This window comes from Macadamia integrifolia, chromosome 4 (genome assembly GCF_013358625.1).
Source record: "Macadamia integrifolia cultivar HAES 741 chromosome 4, SCU_Mint_v3, whole genome shotgun sequence".
In the NCBI taxonomy this organism is placed as follows: domain Eukaryota; kingdom Viridiplantae; phylum Streptophyta; class Magnoliopsida; order Proteales; family Proteaceae; genus Macadamia; species Macadamia integrifolia.
The window spans coordinates 27497499-27515338 of NC_056560.1; the positions used below are offsets into that span (position 1 = coordinate 27497499).

General features: G+C 35.2%; 2 protein-coding genes across 2 annotated transcripts in view; one reads left to right on the forward strand and one right to left on the reverse strand.

Annotated features, from left to right (window-relative positions):
- LOC122077197 (signal peptidase complex catalytic subunit SEC11A-like) overlaps positions 1–17840 on the forward strand; it is a 20267-nt gene continuing 2427 nt past the window's right edge. The window contains exons 1-6 of the mRNA XM_042643057.1: positions 1–256; positions 6105–6217; positions 7087–7158; positions 10292–10327; positions 11179–11224; positions 11431–11518. Coding sequence (XP_042498991.1) covers positions 178–256; positions 6105–6217; positions 7087–7158; positions 10292–10327; positions 11179–11224; positions 11431–11518 — 434 coding nt within the window. The 5' untranslated portion in view covers positions 1–177. The remainder of the gene's footprint in view (positions 257–6104; positions 6218–7086; positions 7159–10291; positions 10328–11178; positions 11225–11430; positions 11519–17840) is intronic.
- Positions 17280–17840, reverse strand: part of LOC122077195 (4-hydroxybenzoate polyprenyltransferase, mitochondrial) — a 15814-nt gene continuing 15253 nt past the window's right edge. The window contains exon 8 of the mRNA XM_042643055.1: positions 17280–17446. The gene's annotated coding sequence lies outside the window, so the exon portion shown is untranslated. The remainder of the gene's footprint in view (positions 17447–17840) is intronic.

Below are 17840 nucleotides of genomic sequence, written 5' to 3' on the forward strand. Positions count from 1 at the left end.
CCCGATTTCCAATTCTCTTCTTCAACTAAACCCTAAACGTCGTCGTCCGTCCAGGACTACTGCATTTGCAGCGCGCAGCAGAGGCGAGGCCAAAGGAGGCCAAGACCAAAGCGGTTGGGAATAAAAGAAGAAGAAACTAACAACGATAAGAAAGAAAGAAAGAAACAAGTAATAAAGATGGGATGGATAGGGGATGCCGTCGATTCCATCAAATCTCTTCAGATCAGACAAGTTCTCACGCAGGCCGTCAGCCTTGGTCCGTAAAACTCCTCCTCTCTCTCTCATGAAAGAACTCATTTTTAACGTATTTAACGTGTTGTTTTTGATCTGTTAGCTGCAATCGCTGCTTAAAATTGTGTAATTGTTGAGGGCAGGATTGTTATTAGGTATTATATTATAGTTCGTCAGGATTTTTTTTCTTCAATACTTTGTTATTTTCTTTACTATTGTGAAAGTGCCCATTAAATTTACAATATAGATTGAGAAGGACCACTCGCGGTAATGCAGTTCTATGGTTTGAGGCTTCAAGTTCATATTAGTAAAAATCTTCATGGATAATTAACTATTTCACTCAGTGATGGAGCGAAGCAAGCTTTAACTACAATTGTGGAACCTTTGTACTCATTTCTACTCCATTTGAGTATGCTTTGGGTGTTTGGTATATGTGCACTTTAGGCAGTTGTCTTGTAATCTACCAACCCCTTGCTTTGGTCTTCAGGTCAGCAATGTTATTTGTTTTCCTTGGCTTCAAATTGAACGGGAAATTACCATGTGAAGAGAGGTGCTTCATGTGTATTATGACATGTGCAAACCTCCAAGGACCTTCCTCGTTGGATGATACCGAAGTAATTATAGTCCATTGTTACAGCTAGGATGAAACCATTCTCCTATCTTATTTCTGTAGAAAAGTTTTTCAAGTTCGTACGGTGAAATTTTGTTCAGCTTCTTTCTATTTCTGAAAGCGAATTTACTTGTGCTTGAAGAACGACGCACTTGGTTTAGTTACTTTTACTTGTCGAGGGCAACATTCATAATGTTGGTGATGAGGTTTGCTAGGCTGAAGGAAAACAAACATTAGAAACCTACTAGAAACCAGAATCGCAGTGAATCAGAAAACTATGAATATGGCAGAAACTAACTGTGATTAGAACTTGCAAACCACAGATTTGATGGCTGAAACTACATATGCTCAAGGTCCTAATGAGTTGAGTATCTGGCGACAATATCAAAACAAGGTGATGGTTAGATTAGGAGAAACACTAATGGACAGAAAATAGTAAGGAAAACTAACATAACTATCAATCCATCAGTGCGACGACGCCCAAGTTTTGGTCGAATGGAGTAGAAGGGGAAGAGAATCACATCCAAAATCCAGCATAAGTTGATGGTTGAATTCTCTGAAATCACAGGCTGAAGTTTCAGATTTAGGAAAGGAAAACAAATGTCACAAGACATGTAACAATATGTTAATCAATGGAAGATGAGAGAGTCTATTAGAACAATAATCGAGGATTGGATGAAACACAAAGGGAGTTAGAAATCTCCCAAGAGAAGGCCCTGATAGAAAGAGAATACCTGCTGGAAATTCTGCAGAACAGGAAATGAAGAGGAAGAAAAGAAAAGGGAAAAGAGAAGAAGATGAGAAGATAGAAGGGATATGACCAAAGGCTTCCTCACCTATGGCTTGCGTGAAAGGCTTCACCACCAGTCGCAAACCAAGGATTCACCGCCTTGGGTTGTCACTTTCTTCACCACAGTACACACTCACATAGAGCTAGTTTGTCAAAACATCTAAATCTGTGAGCTAATGTGCCCTTTGCTCTTTATTCATAATAACCACTGAACTGATAACAAGCATAGAAACTCTCCTACTTGATTGCCAAGAAACACTAAAAATGAATCCTTCTAGAAAAGATCCTGAGCTATTACAAGGAAAATAGAAAGCATATAAAATAGAAACTAGGATGGAATCCATCTAGAGGATCCATTGCCAAGTATTGACAGAAACTGGTCAAAACTTGGGATTTCTTTGGACCAAAATCGAAACCTAGGTTTCGAGGCCTAGAAAATGGTTTTTTTTACTCGTTTTTTCTGCGCATTTTACCATTTTACGCATATTCCATGAATTAGCATATTAAAAAAAAAAAAAAAAAAAAAAAAAAAAAAAAAAAAAAAAAAAAAAAAGCCGCACACACACACACACAATGGTACTTGTGGTTTCGACCCAAGTTTGCTAATGTACATTGAATATTGTTGTACACTAGCCCTATTATAAACACTGACTAAATATAATCTAGCTACTGGAAATGTAAAAATGCAATTAAAACAATCAAAGCATACATTGAATTAGGGGAATACAAATATACAATACTTACCACTCAATACTATGTGGATTTTCTTAACGGGTCTAATCCACGAGCTGCGTATGATTGAAGAATTCGTTGACGCTCCTCTAAATGTAGCACATATGTATCCCATGGCATATTTTGTGTCAATTTGTTATGGTAGTCCATGACAGTCCATCTATAAGCCCCATCATCAACATACTGGAGGTAGCCCAACCTGGGGAATGGCTTATTGAGACTGGAACTGGGTGGAGCCAGCACAAATGGTTTAACCGGATATGAGAAAAACTGACGCTTTTGATGCCACTATCACCATGATGTGTTGGATTGGGGCTCTCTCCCGTAAAGGATGGTGCAGGCCAATGCCCAAACTCATGGCTTCCAATGTGCTAGAGAAGCTCAATACATTCATACCCATCCTAGTTGCCTCCTCCTCTGGTCTAAATTACCTGCATGGACCTCAAGTGTAGCCTCTGCTGGTACATTCATTGTGGTCTTGATCTTGCATGGCATGATTGAACTGCGTCTTTCCTATGAATCTGATGGGCTTCGGCTCTGGATTCTGCATTAGATGGTTGTTCTCCCGCGTATGGTGCTGATAGTGGGCGAGCCTATGGCACAACGGTTAAGTTGCACTATTGCAACATGTTGGTCTCAGCTTCAAAACTTGGAAACAACATCTTTTGTGAAGCAAGGGGTAAGGCTGTGTACACTTGCCCCTCCCGGACCTTGCAGTAGGAGGAGCCTCGTGCATTGGTTTGCTCTCTCTCTCTCTCTCTCTCTCTCTCTCTTCTTAATATGGTCGTTCTCCTCGCGTATGGCTGCAAATCTACCACCACCACCATCAGCACCATCATCATCAATATTACCACCACCACCATCAACATCATTATCAATATCACCACCACCATAGTTGTCTAATTGTTGCCTTGTTGTACTACATGTCACCTTGGGTTTTGTCTCTTATTTATGCCAAATATCATTTGAAACATTTACTTAAGATATTATTCATAAATAAGCAAATAACCCCTATTTGAATCCAATAAAAATCGTTTAAAAATTAAATTCCAAAAGGATAATAAGTCAACCCCCTAGTCCAAGAACAAAACCTGAATTTTGGTTATAGGAGCGATTTTCAATTTTTAAATGCTGGGGTTTTTCTCAATTATGAAAATTTTATAAATTCTATCATGTTAAAGCATTGCGAAAAACCAAAAGTCCGGTAAAATAATATTTTGTTTTGATATTCATAAAATTATTTTCATTTAAGCAATTTTAACAGCATTTGCGCACTTGAAAATAAATTTGACCGGAGCATAACTCCTTCGTTTCAACTCAGATTTAAGTAATCTTAGACTTGTTGGAAAGCTTTTATGTTATAACTAATACAAAAAGTCTCATGTAAAAGTAAAATCATTTGACCAGTCAAACTTATTATAGAACAAGAGCATTTCTCTAAATGTTTATTTTTTTATAACTTAATATGACTTAATGTTAATTTTTTATGATTTAATATGGCTAAATTTTGACTTTTAATGATTTGATGTTGCTTAATCTTTATTTTTTATGATACAAGGTATATATAACTTACTAAATAATGTTAGAAAATAGGAAAAATAAAAATAACACTTGGTCGCCTTGTTCGCCTTAAGGCGGGTGCCTTATCGCTTAAGCGCTTAGACAACCCTCCACCGCTTTGGTTGGCTTTGGCGCCATGATAATAATGACCATCACTATCACCACAATCAGCATCATCATCAATATCACCACCACTACCACCACCACCACCATCATGGCCTTGAGTTGGGGAAGGTGTGTGAGTGCCGTTTGATGAATGGAACCACTCATTGTCTTTGTCATCATTTGTGCCAAGCTGGGGACTCAAATGGACCTGTGAGTGATCTCTACCGTCTGACACCATATAATCCTCGACATCAGCACCCATTTGTGAAGCAATCTAGGTGTTGGGGTGGCCCCCACCTCATATGATTGAGGTTCATTGCCTTCCCCTAATTCTTATATGTTTTGCCTGATTAAAACCATTTTTAAAAATTCTTAATAATTAATTATCAATTATTCAACAAAAATAATTAAGAAACATTACATTATTAATCAATTTCAGTTGAAAACATATTTCCAATACTTTCATTATTTTTCTTGATTTTTCAAACCAAATAGGATATTTATCTTATTTATTTTGAAATTCATCAAGAAAATTCCGACTATTAGGTTGTAGATTGGCCAACAGTGCTTAATATATATTACTTTGAGTCCAACCATCACATATTACTCCCTTTTTTTTTTTCGAAAAAATTTATTGTGGGAAAATCATATTTTTAAACCGGAAAATTCAATTAATAATTAACAGCCTAAAAGATAATCCAACTCCATAAAGTCGTAGGTCGGGCCGTTCTATCTATCTAACATATAAAAATTTGAAGTGAAACTACCATGTTTATATACTAATTCTTTCAAAAATTAGATTTGAGGGAAAAACCATTACCTTCAAGCTCCAATCACGCAAATCCAAGTTGTAGAAGGGTTAAATGAGTAGGATACTGCAAAAGGTGAGAACTCAAGTGATTTGACAAAATCCCTCTTGGCTGTGTCGAAATCTGTTGCACCTTAACATTTCGGTTGAAGCCTGTCGAAATAAGACAGGTTTCGATTGAAATATAAACATGGTCGAAACTTGGTACTAAACAGTTTCGACTCGTGGTTTTGTCTCAGGTAGTCTCAAAACCAAGATATCTGTAGTTTTGACTCGTGGTTTTGTCTCAGGTAGTCTCAAAACCAAGATATCTGTAGTTTTGACCGAAACTTAAAACTGTTCTGCGGCCTGCGGGTTCAACTTGACCAAAAAAAAAAAAAACTGAATCGATCCCAAATCCGAAAAATTCTTCTTCCAAGGAATGTGATCTGCATTAGTTGTCTGTACAAATTTGATTCATTTTTTCCCCTCTCTTCTACTAATGAAGCTGTTATTCCCTAAGAAGAATAAGGCATTTCTACTTAAGATGTTGTAGGTAGTCCTACAAAGCATTCATTGAGAGACAAGCAATGTGGAATAACTAGGCCCAACATGCTGGCTGAACTTTTTAAGGAAGTTTTTACCTGGATAAGAAACAACAACATAAACAAGGATGATATCAGTAATAAAAATTTCACTTTCTAAGTCCATATTATCTACCAATTTATCCATTTATCTTTTCATTTTATGGGTCCTAATAGATACTTGTTTACTAATATTGTTGGCATTGGCTGGCGACTTTGCTACAAAATGTTGCATCTAAGTGGTGAGATTAGTCCATTGTCACCTTATTAACAAGTGGAAGAAACTATATTTTAAATTCTAAGAAAGATGAGGGAATGAACTTAGCCTTAGGAATATATACTGTGTTTCTATTATATCATACACAGGCAAGTTGATCTGAATCTGATAAATAATATAATTTTGTTAAAAAGTAAGGGGGGCCCAGAGGAGAGAAAAGCTCTACATATATGTTCATGTCCGTTTGGATAAGGCTGAGTTGAGTTGTATATATGTTCATGTTCATCATTCCCAATTTTAAATGGATTGATGTTGCTTCATTTTGTGAATTCTATAATCATATAAGGCCAACAATCTTTTATGGTGCACCAGTTTCATATTTTCATGCCAATTTCTCTAATTGTACTTGTACATGAAGACTATTGTTCTTCTTGTTGAGGATTTGCCTGGATTTTCGTCTAAATATTCCAATTCCTCATCTGTGTCAGGTATGATTGTTACATCAGCGTTGATAATATGGAAGGGCTTGATGTGTGTTACTGGCAGTGAATCGCCAGTTGTGGTTGTTCTTTCTGGAAGCATGGAACCTGGCTTTAAGAGGGTGAGTGCATTTAACAAATGAAAATTTGATGCCGTCCTTGTTTCTTGAGAACTCTAATCTGAAACTCTTCTGCCTATCCAAAAATAACTTCTGCTATTGCTTAAATAATTAGTATGAGTGTATCTAGAGTTGACCCGAACTACGGTGCATTTTCATCATTAAGATGTGTTGTGGAAATATAAAGGTGCACTAGATACACTAAAAAATTCTTTAGCATTTTTCTAAGCTTATACAAAATTACCTTTATTAGTAGTACTGCCACCTTAATTGTCTGTTTGAAAATGAGGGGAAAATTTGGTCATGATGGATCTGTGGATATTAAGCTAGTATTTCTGATTATAAGTTTAACATGATTGCAAGCAGATTCACAATATTTGTTTCCCCATTTGCCTGTACTTTTTTATGTTAACTATATAGTTTTTTTGGGATCATGTAATTATTAATATAAGCAATCAATAGCTTTCATACCGATATACAAATTACTGTTGTTTCGTAATAAATCTATAGGTGCCTGCTCTCTACGAAATTTCTGTTGCTCCTGAGTCTCTACTCCCCACAGGCTTTGTTAGCTACAGACTTTAGCATGTGATGTGAAAATGGGAATAACTAAGTGAATGTCAAGAGCTGAACTCATCTAGTTGAGTTTTTTTTCCCCCTTGCAAAAACTAAGTTTTCTTCTGCCTTGATTTGTATATACCTAAAGTAATTCCTCAATATTGCAAGTAGAACATTCCTCATTTTGGGTTGTCACTTTTTTCAATTTTAAGTCTGTATGAGAGAGTGTCAACTTGAGCATTAGTAGATTTTCCTTAATAGTTTGCATGGTTTCATTTATATCTTTGGCGCATAACTGTTTATTGCTCTTGCAGGGGGATATTTTGTTTTTGCACATGAGCAAGGACCCTATTCGTGCGGGGGAAATTGTTGTATTTAATGTTGATGTACGTGCTTTTTTTCCCCTCTTAGTACATTACTTTCTTCTATTTAATGGCATATGTGATTTATCTTCTACATATGTGGCCAAGTTTATTCGACATCCACAATAACTATCTTGTTTAATTCTACTAAATAGATATTTCTGTTTTTTCTTTTGTTGATGTTGCCTAAAATTGTTTTGGTTTTAGGGTTGTGGAACTTGATTAAATACAAATTTGATGTTTCCGTTTAATCTTTTCTTGATGCAGTGGAAGGACTTGGATAGAGGAAGATATGCCTTTAGGCATGCTCATAGCTATGGAAATTTTCATTAAATGGTTATTACTTTTGCCATGAGCTTTTGAACATTCCTTGAAATCAGAGGAATTAAGTCTGGCGTGAGGAGTGCTAAGAAATTGACTGAATGGGTTAGATTCACCTAAAACAAGTAGTAGGTTTCAGAAACCAACAATAGCCCAGAATTACAGACTTGAGAAAATTTCCAGAATTCAAGAGAAATCCCATCAAACCAAATCAGATACTCTGATTGGAACAGAACTCTGGTTGAAGGCTAGTTTAATAGAGAGATAAACGAGATATCTAAATCTCAGATTAATCTAATGGACAAATTCTGAGATTTGATTAAATCCTAACTGAATAAGGATTTCTTTAACAGAACCGTAAGACCAGATTCCCAAAACTTCAGTAAGTTCAATAACCAGAGTTCAGAATTGATTCAAAAACAATCTGAAGGGTTTAACAACTAGGATGAATAGCATATTAAAATCCTAGCAATTTCTGATGGTTGTAATAGAAGAGATTAGAGAATTCTAGTTGAACAAGGAAAAGTTAAACTTGGACAGAATTCAGAACTAGTAAAACAGATTTCAAAAGATGAACTAGTAATGATATTGATCAGTAAATAAGCAGCAGGAACTACAGAGTATATCTCTGAAACCAGTACTTTTTCGTAATGATTTTCAAACCACCCTATGCTTGGTCAAGGACCTTTTCATAAATTATGTTAGATATCAAGCCAAATCTTTTTTGGCTAAGGGGACTCCTCTTAATGAATGCTGAATAAATGGAAATATTATCTTTAAATTTCTGGCAATCTTATTTTTATTTCTGGTCTCAGCCGGGCAGGATCCATATAAACCATTTATCCAGACTTGAATTGAAACAGAACTGATATAAGTAACTGATATGTGAACTGAAGAAGAAGATGAAATAAGAAGGATATGAACTATGGAATCACCACTAACCAGCTGGTTGAGTAACCACAACAGAGTAGCCTGCATTTCCACAGAACACTATAAAGCAAAAAGCTTTCAATAAGAAGGTAAAATCTTGGGCTATGTGCCTATTCCCGCCCAGCTGCTGTCTTTATTTATATAAAGTAACAATGTGAGTCAAAATAGGACTCCTAACACCAATTAAATAATTAGAACAAACTAACAATAGGACCCTTTGGTTGGTATGCCCAGTGAAGTGCCCCATCAGTCCAAAACACTATAATACAAAGTCTTAACTACTTAAAACTCTTAAGAGAGAGATTTCCAAGTTCCAAGTTCCAACTACTTAAAACAAGTGTATCTCAATTTATTAAAACATTCAACTAGAAGTAGGAATTAAATAAATAAAAACAAACAATAGAGAACCAAAACAACGATCCCACGATGGGGGAGACTAAACTGGTCCACTGTTGATCCAAAGCAGGTGCACCGAGGTCAGATTTGAGTCATCTTGGCTGAGTAACTAAGCTGACTCGCACTCTTTTCCTCTGTTGTTACTTGGAATACCATTGATTGGCAGCATTGAGTAAAGCAGAAGAAAGAAAAGAGAAAGTGAGGGAAGATTAGCTATTAGTAGGACCTAGTTCATCCCTCAAAAGAGTTCTGAAAACGGAAACCCAGTTGTCCAATAGTAGTTTGGTCAGTGTCACACCGTCTTTTCATCGACATCCTTCCATCCCTGAGTAATTCTTGTATGTTTGACAAACTGATGCTGATGTGATCCGTATGTCACAATGACATCAACAGAGGGTGTTGACGACATTGACAAGAGAACCTTTCTTTTTTTTTGGCTCATACATCTGTATAACACTGTTTGGAAGGTATATATTCTTCCCAATGAAATAGGAAAATGCAATCTAGTTCACATTGTACATGTATAAAAGAGAAAAAACATAAAGCCTTCTTTTATTACTCAGGGACCAGCATATTTTAGTATGGGCCAGACTTATGTGAATACAAAAATCAGATGATCAGGACCTACCGTTAGATGGATCCCGCCTGAATTTTTTTATTGCAATATATGTTTCGTACATTTTTTTGTGAGCTTTTGAAATTGTAACAAGAAATTTTGCCTCGCTGTTTAAATGCATACAGAGTAAATACATGGTTGGATCATGGTGATCATTTTTCACATAGATCTTTTGTATAGTTGATCTCTTCAGTGGGTGCCAGTCCATTGGCGGGTCTGCCTCATAGTGCTCGTAAAATGAGATATTGCAGGTGATATTGGCCCTTGACTATTCACCGGGTCCTGATGGTATCGGATGCAATATATTGCCTGCAAACATTAATGCATTAAAGGAAACTATGTTTTCAAAAGGGCTGTGCAATATAAGGAATCTGTGTTTGAGCCATCAACAATGCTTTATTGTCATCCCAACCAATGAATGTGCTGCTTAGCTGTTGCCAAGCATGCGTGCCTCTCATGAACCACCGGAGATAAATTTTTTTGACATTCAACGAGAAAAGTGATCTCATTCACTTAATAAGACAATTTTTTAGAAAGGTTGCTTTTCTTTCCATTGTGAAAGAACATTTTCAGATGTTCATAAAAAAGCCTCAAAGTCCTTAAACAACATAGATGTTGCATTTTTGTTTAGATTTATGTCCATTTTTGCCTCTTTGGTTGGGTTTCGATTTGTTGTTTTGATTCTAGCTTTGCTTTTCACCCCTTGGGCCCTCCTTTGCTCATTATTCTTCTTATTCTCTCTGGAATCCCTTCTCTAGTAACTGGAAAAAAGTGGAGTGTTTTTATTTTTTTATTTCCCTTCTATTTGTTTGATTACCACATTTTAGAGTCTATATATCTCATATTTATATTTGTGCTGATGTATCCTTCTGGACTTACTTTTCCTGTTTGCAGGGACGTGAAATTCCAATTGTCCATCGAGTAATTAAGGTAATCTCCTCAGGCAACCCTTCTCTGCCAATTTCTTTTTGATTGTCATCTATTGCAGAGACATTTGTTTAATACCCACTTTGTGGAAACCTTTGTAATCATTTTCAATTTCCATCCTATGATCCTGGAAAAAGTGTTGGGAGTAAGTGTCCATTTGATAATCTAAGTTAACATCCATTATGATGTAGTGAGTCTTCCTACATTTTCTCTTTCAAACGTGATTCCTCTGAGCAAGACACTCCAATAAAAGGCAGTCCTGATGAGCCTTTCTGGCAGGATCTCTCTTCCTATCCATTATTAAAAGGAAAATATGAAGAAATAGAGACTTTCCCATTCGTAGGAATCTTCCATTATCTCTGAGGCAAGCTTTATCAAAGATCCTTTATTAAATAATATAGGCATAATCTTTCCAGTTTGGAAGAACAATTAGCCACAGAAACAGTGAGAAACCAAAAGGATCAACAAAATCACTTTCGTCTGAAAATTCCCAGTAAGACTGGAAAGCTGAAACAGAGTAGAATATAGGATTAATCTTTTGGATGAGCAAAATTTTCAAATTGGTCTTCTTGTCAAAATCTTCCTGTTTTAAAAATCAAAACTATGGATAAGCAGACGATCCATCCAATTCTTCATCATTCTAGCATGGAAAGCTAATGTTGAGGATAACTTTTTCCTAGTGCTAGATCATGGTAAGCATAGTCTTATTAGGACTCTGGATTGTTTCAAGTTTGTTGTGAAATGCTGCTTTAATTTAATTCTTTAGCATCAAATGGTTCTTAGAGGAATTTTTTTCAATCTTATCAATCAATTCAGGTTTTTGTTATTTGATTGCTTTGGTGCTTTTTTGGCAGGTACACGAACGGAAAGATACTGGTGAGGTTGATGTTCTCACAAAAGGTACCAAACTCTTAAAACGTAGATATCTTAGGATGCAAAAAGTTTTAATTTTGACAAATATTACATGTAATGTTCTTTATGAAGGAAATCTTTTGGAGGGCATTGGAGGATTATTTTGGTGACACAATAGGAATTTGACTAGTGTTTCAAAATTTTTTTGAAATTTTGCTTGATTCGTCTGTCATAAAGTGCCTTTTCTTTTGCAGGAGATAATAACTTTGGGGATGACAGGCTTTTATATGCCCACGGTCAACTCTGGCTTCAGCGTCACCATATAATGGGAAGAGCTGTAGGGTAAATATTTTTGAGCATTTAACTTTTTAATAATCATAGGAATGCGACATTCCAATTTTTTAGAATTTCCATGTTAAGCATGCTCTGGTACTCGTGGTAGTACAGTTCTTAATTTATTTTTTCTCCCCCTTGTTTTAACATTTAGTATATGTTTTTTAGGGATACCTCATGGTTTTATTTGAAGTTTGTAGACTGCATATGACATTTTAGCATGTTCGGTTATTGGCTTTCAATTTCTTTCTTTCTTAACTAAGCAAGAGGCCTTTATTAATATGTTAGTGTTGGTTGGTAAAAAGAGGGCCACCATGGGGAGATCGCATGTAGCCCCAAAACCCACATGCTATACTGTGCATGTCCACATATGCTATACAACAACAACTAAGCCTTATCCCACTTAAATGGGGTGGTACGTGGATTTGACCATGTATGCTAGAGGGATTTGCAATGTCCCCATAAGTTATATAGCTATACACATGGAATAGCTTCGTCACTCCCCTCCCCTGAACTATGGCGAAATATTAGGTTGTGTTTGGTTGTATAATTTGTTGGAGTTTTATTTCTTATTTGGCATTGATTCTGTAGAGAGTGGTTCTGTTGAATCTTATTTATTTTTGAGATATTCTGGAAAACTGTTTGGTTACCCATAATTCTGTCATGTAATTCTTCTTGAAAACTGTTTGGTTAACCTAAATCTGTGAGAATGATCCTGTAGAATCAGTCATTAAAAACTGTTTGGTTACTTAATCTGTCTGTTTGATTCTTTGGATTCATTCTAAAAAAACTGTTTGGTTATTCTAACTCCATCAGTTGATAGTGTTTAAAAATAAGCTATAAACGAAATTAAATAATTTGTACTTAGTTACTTAAATTAATATTTTCTTTTATAACTCCAATTTAGTGACATAATTGAATATGACATTAATTAAATTGATAATGTGCACAGACATAACCATACTAAATAGAGAGGTTGTTCCCCGACAAATAGGTTTGTTTTGTACTACAATACATGAATAATCATCATAATTTGAAGTTTAGCTTTTGCAACTATCTCATCAGAACAACTCATATGTATTTTTTTACTTATTATGATGAAGTGTTTTAACACGATCTAATACGTCCTCTAAGAACTTTGTACGCTCCATTTCCATACTAGCTCATTGTCTGGAAGCAGTAATTGCTGAGTCTAGATATCCCTCCAAATAATCAGCTGATCAATGTGTTGTCGGGGTGCTCATTAGTGGATCTAAGATTGTACTCTCAGATCACTGATTAGTTGATGAAGATTCTCCTTCGTCTATGATTTCCTCAAAACCACACCCTTTTTTTTTTTCCTATTAACAGATAACACAAACATTACGTATGTTAGTATTAAGTTTGGTAAAAAGTGTGAAATTAGGAAATGAAATTGTATTGCAGACATACACGGGTGGATATTGGGCAACGCCAATAATCTTGACCTTTATCTGGTCCGTAAGTATATCTTTGAACCTTACACTAACCCTTTCCATAGTCACACATTCTGAAGTGGTCAACCCAAAAAAAAAAAAAAAAGTCATGAAATCTGCACTTGAATCTTCTCCCTGGGTTCTTGTCAGTGTGAGATGTCAAAATCCCACATTTCCTACCACAGTAGTCGCACGTAGCAGTATGCTCCATCTGGTCAATGTCATCACCATGAACAAAGTACCCATACCAAAAAAAAAAAAAAAAAAAAAAAACAAAAAAAAAAAAACGTGGCTGTTAATATTTTTTTGGCTCTAGATTCTTTCTAGAACCCTGAACTGCATTACTACTCAATCAACACTTGGTGTTCATCAAAGAGGATCTGCCCGAGTTGCATTGGAAGGTTTAACCCAAAAATCTCAAATACTTGGATCAATCTAGGAGTTCAATTGATCTTGTGAAATTGCTATGTTACTAAAATCATTAGCAGCAGGCTAAATCTGATTTAGAATGCAAAATTAAGTATTTTGAAGTATCCAAGTGACTGTAAGCAAGCCACTAAGAACAGTCACACCAACTAAATAAACCAAAGGCCACATGTTACCAGCTCAAAAGTATATCCAATGGTATAAATCAATGAACTATAAGAAACATGAGTAAGCATTTTCCCAAGTCAACTAAGTTTTCTTTTGACTATTCTTCTACAAGATATGATATGCACCAATTATGCAAGGATATAGACATCCCCATATTTATCAACTCTATTGGTATGATTACTCTACACCTCCCCCTCCCCCCACCAAAAAAAAAAAAAAAAGATTAGAATAGCACATCCAATTCCTTGCTAATTCTTCCACTGCAATTTCTAATTTCAAAAGGAAAAGAAGCTACTAGATTTTTAACATTAGAAACTCTAGTTCCTACTCAAATTTTGTGCAATTGCTGCACAACAAATCCAACTCTAGATTAACGACAAATTTACTTAGTCCATGATTCAGCCACTGAGCAAGGGCTATCTACTTCATTCAGGGGCCCGTGTGCACCTCTACCAGGAAGCACATAGACCCTTGTGTCATTGGGGTCCTAGTGATTGATATCGATACAGAGCTCCTAATAGGAATTCATAATGGTCATGGGAAAGGGAAGCTTGTGCACCACTCTTGTTCTTTAACCCAGCCTGAAGGTGAACATTGATTCCTTTTTTCCTGCATCACACAGTGGTTACAAGGCAAAGCACGGAACCTGGATTTCTTTTTGACATTACCTAGGTAACATCAACTTAATTTTGCAAACTGTAAATTGACATGATGATATGCTACAATGAACTTAAAAAATCATTAGCAATTATAGAACATGGAACAACAGCCCATTTGAGCTAAATATACAGAGATATATGTGGTAATACAATGGTAATCTGCAAACTATCAGAAGATAAGTTTCAGGTATGGAATATTGGTACCCAATTCAAATCTCCCACCCCTCTTGGAATAAGAAACTTAAATCATTGATTGGAATCTTAAAAAAGACTTGTAATTGTCCCAGCTCTATCCCAAAACCTGTACAGAAATTTTGATTAAATAAAATGTTTCGACAGCATCATATGTCAAAATCCACTTTCATGCACTTTTCAATGAGTGCTGACAAAAGATGTCTATCAATACACGTTGAGGTGTGAAATCTATATTCTCTCTGCAACCATTAATTCTTGAAAAACATAAATAATCAAGAATTGTCCACATTGTAACCATCAACATTGAATACTTACTAAGTAAGCAATCATATATTAAAAAAACATGTCCTACCAAATTCAGGAAATTAAGAAAAAAAAAATCCACAATCTTAGATTCACACATCCAACGCTTACTACATCAAAATAATACGAAATATCCAAAAAAAATATTGTTCTCCTCCATCATCTGTTTAAATCATTAGTTTGCTTTGCTATCTGGCAAAACCATCTCCAAGACTTTAACTTTGTCTTCATCTTTTGCTTCTGGGAAAAGAATTGTTGAGTCCCTATTTCCTAAGAGGAATTGCTTCGCCCTAAAACCCTTTTGGAAATCCAATCCAGGAATTTCATCTACTGCAGAATTTAGTTTTTTTACCTAGATCAATTAGTGGGTCAGCTTTGATCAACCCACTTATAGCAGATGCAATCAAGTAAATGATTTTAATATTTGTTATTTCATTTACTTAAGATATTATTCATAAATAAGTAGATACCCCCTATTTGGATCCAATAAAAATAGTTTAAAAATCAAATTCCAAAAGGATAAAAAGTCAACCCCCTAGTCCAAGAACAAAAATTGGATTTTGGTTATAGGGACGACTTTCAACTTTTAAATGCTGGGGTTTTTCTCAATTATGAAAATTTTATAAATTATATCATGTTAGAACATTGCTAAAAACCAAAAGTCCGGTAAAATAATATTTTGTTTTGATATTCATAAAATTATTTTCATTCAGGCGATTTTAACAGTATTCGCACACTTAAAAATAAGTTTGACTGAAGCATAACTTTGTCATTGCAACTCATAGTTTTTAAGGCGGTAAGGCGACGGAGGCGTTTGAGGGTCTTTCGGAGCACCTTAGCGATAAGGCGGGCATAAAGCGTCGCCTTATCGACTAAAGCGTTCTTGTGTAATTTTTTTTATAAAATCAATCTATTTGGTTAAAATCCTAGTTGAATCCTATTACTCATATGTTAAATAAATATTAAAGGTTCATATTCATACCAATGTAAGATATTCATTAAGAAAACAAATCAATAAAGTGAATAAACTAAGTTCATCAATCATTAATCATATTACCATATAATATAAATACATAATTATGAAACAAAATTATAAATATAAAGAAAAGAAGACATAAAAAATACAAGTATTTATTATACTTACCTTTATGATGCCAAAATGAGTGCCTAAGCCCTAAGGTCATCCACTATATTTCTACTCCTGTCAAAGAAGAATGAAGCTCATCGCTGTCGGAACAAGCTCACCAGAGCAAAATGGTCGCTTGGATCAGTGGTTCTTCCTTGTTCCTTGATTTCTTCTCAAAGCCCTTTCTTAAAACCCTTGACAAAATCCAAATCCTGTTTGTGAATCGTGTTTTTGTTTTGTTTTGTTTTGGTGGAGTAAAACTGATCCCATACATCTCAAGTGTTAACAAAACCATACACCTACCAATAAAAAATCTATATTTGGAATATTCATCAAGTAATTTTAGAATGTGTTTAAAAAAAAAAAAAAAAAAAAAAAAAAAAAAAAAAAAAAAAAACCCATAAGGCGCCACATCACATAAGGCGGAGCACTGCCTTACCATCTCTAGACCGCATCAACGCCTTAAAAACTATGTTGCAACTCAGATTTAAATAATCTTAGACTTGTTAGCAAGTTGGTTTTATGTTATAACTAATACGAAAAGTCTCATGTAAAAATAAAATCATTTGACCAGTCAAACTTATTATAGAATAAGAGCATTTTTCTAAATGTTGATTTTTTATAACTTAATATGACTTAATGTTAATTTTTTATGATTTGATGTGGCTAAATGTTGATTTTTAATGACTTGATGTGGCTTAATCTTGATTTTTTATGATACAAGGTATATATAACTTACTAAATAATGTTAGAAAATAGGGAAAATAAAAAATAACACTTGTTTGCCTTAAGGCGGGCGCCTTCTCGCCTAAACGCTTAGACAACCCTCCACTGCCTTGGTTCGCCTTGTCGCCGTGACAACTATGTTTTCATGAAGAAATACATAACAGAATTATGGGTAACCAAACAGTTTTCCAGAATATCTCAAAAATAAATAAGATTCAACATAACCACTCTCTATGGAATCAATGCCAAATCAGAAATAAAACACCAACAAATTATACAGCCAAACACGTTCTTAGCTGTACGAGGTGTTTTATTTGAATTATATATTTCTAAGTAACTACCCCAAATTAGAACCAAACAAATTAAAAAATACAGAATCACATTTCTAGTGAAACACTTTTCAACGAATTATACAACCAAACACATCCTTGAGTCCCCCCTACACTTTTTCAAAAATATCACTCCCTTCCCCTTAAACTCATAGATTCTTTCTATCGTCCCTCACCGTCAGAATTGGCTGTTAAGTCATCAAATAAGTTTTCCTAATACCCAAATTACCCCACATATGTTGAATAACGAATGTAGCCTTCATGAAGAAAAAAATTGAGAAAACCCTTCTTCTCTCTGGTGTTCAGTTCATTCTCAGCTCATCTTCTTTTTCAAGGTTGAAACTCTAGGCTCCATTATGCTGAAGCTCTGCTCGATTATAGCTACAGAGAAGCGTTAAGGCTCTGCCCGCATGAATTCAACCAAAGCCCTCTCACAACTGCCTGCTTGCATCGCCATTCCCATCACCATCGCCTACCCCTCCTTTATCTTTCTGTCTTTCTCACACTTGCTTTGTCGTCTTCTTCGTCATTGGCCTTTTTAGTTATAGATCCTGGAACAAAAGAAAACACAAATAAATTAAATGAAGGTGTCTCCTCCTCCTGATCTTGATATTTCTAAAAATTAAATAATCAAAACAGATGAAAAGATTAACTTCTTCTATTCATTAAAAGCTTTGTATTTCATCGTTATTGCTTATCACAATTCACAATCCATTCAATCAATCCTTCGCATAGCATAATGGTGCCACAGCACCATCTCTTATCTGCATTAATTCGATTCGCAAAATCCTATCCGATCCATGAAATGAATTTTAATTAAACGGTTTTTGTTTCAGGAGAAGTCTTCATGTACCCTATCTAATACGAATTCGTTTTTGATTCTGGGAATCAGATCTCAGGTCTTTTAATTTAGTTCAAAGTTGCCCTTTTAAAATTTTGAAAATA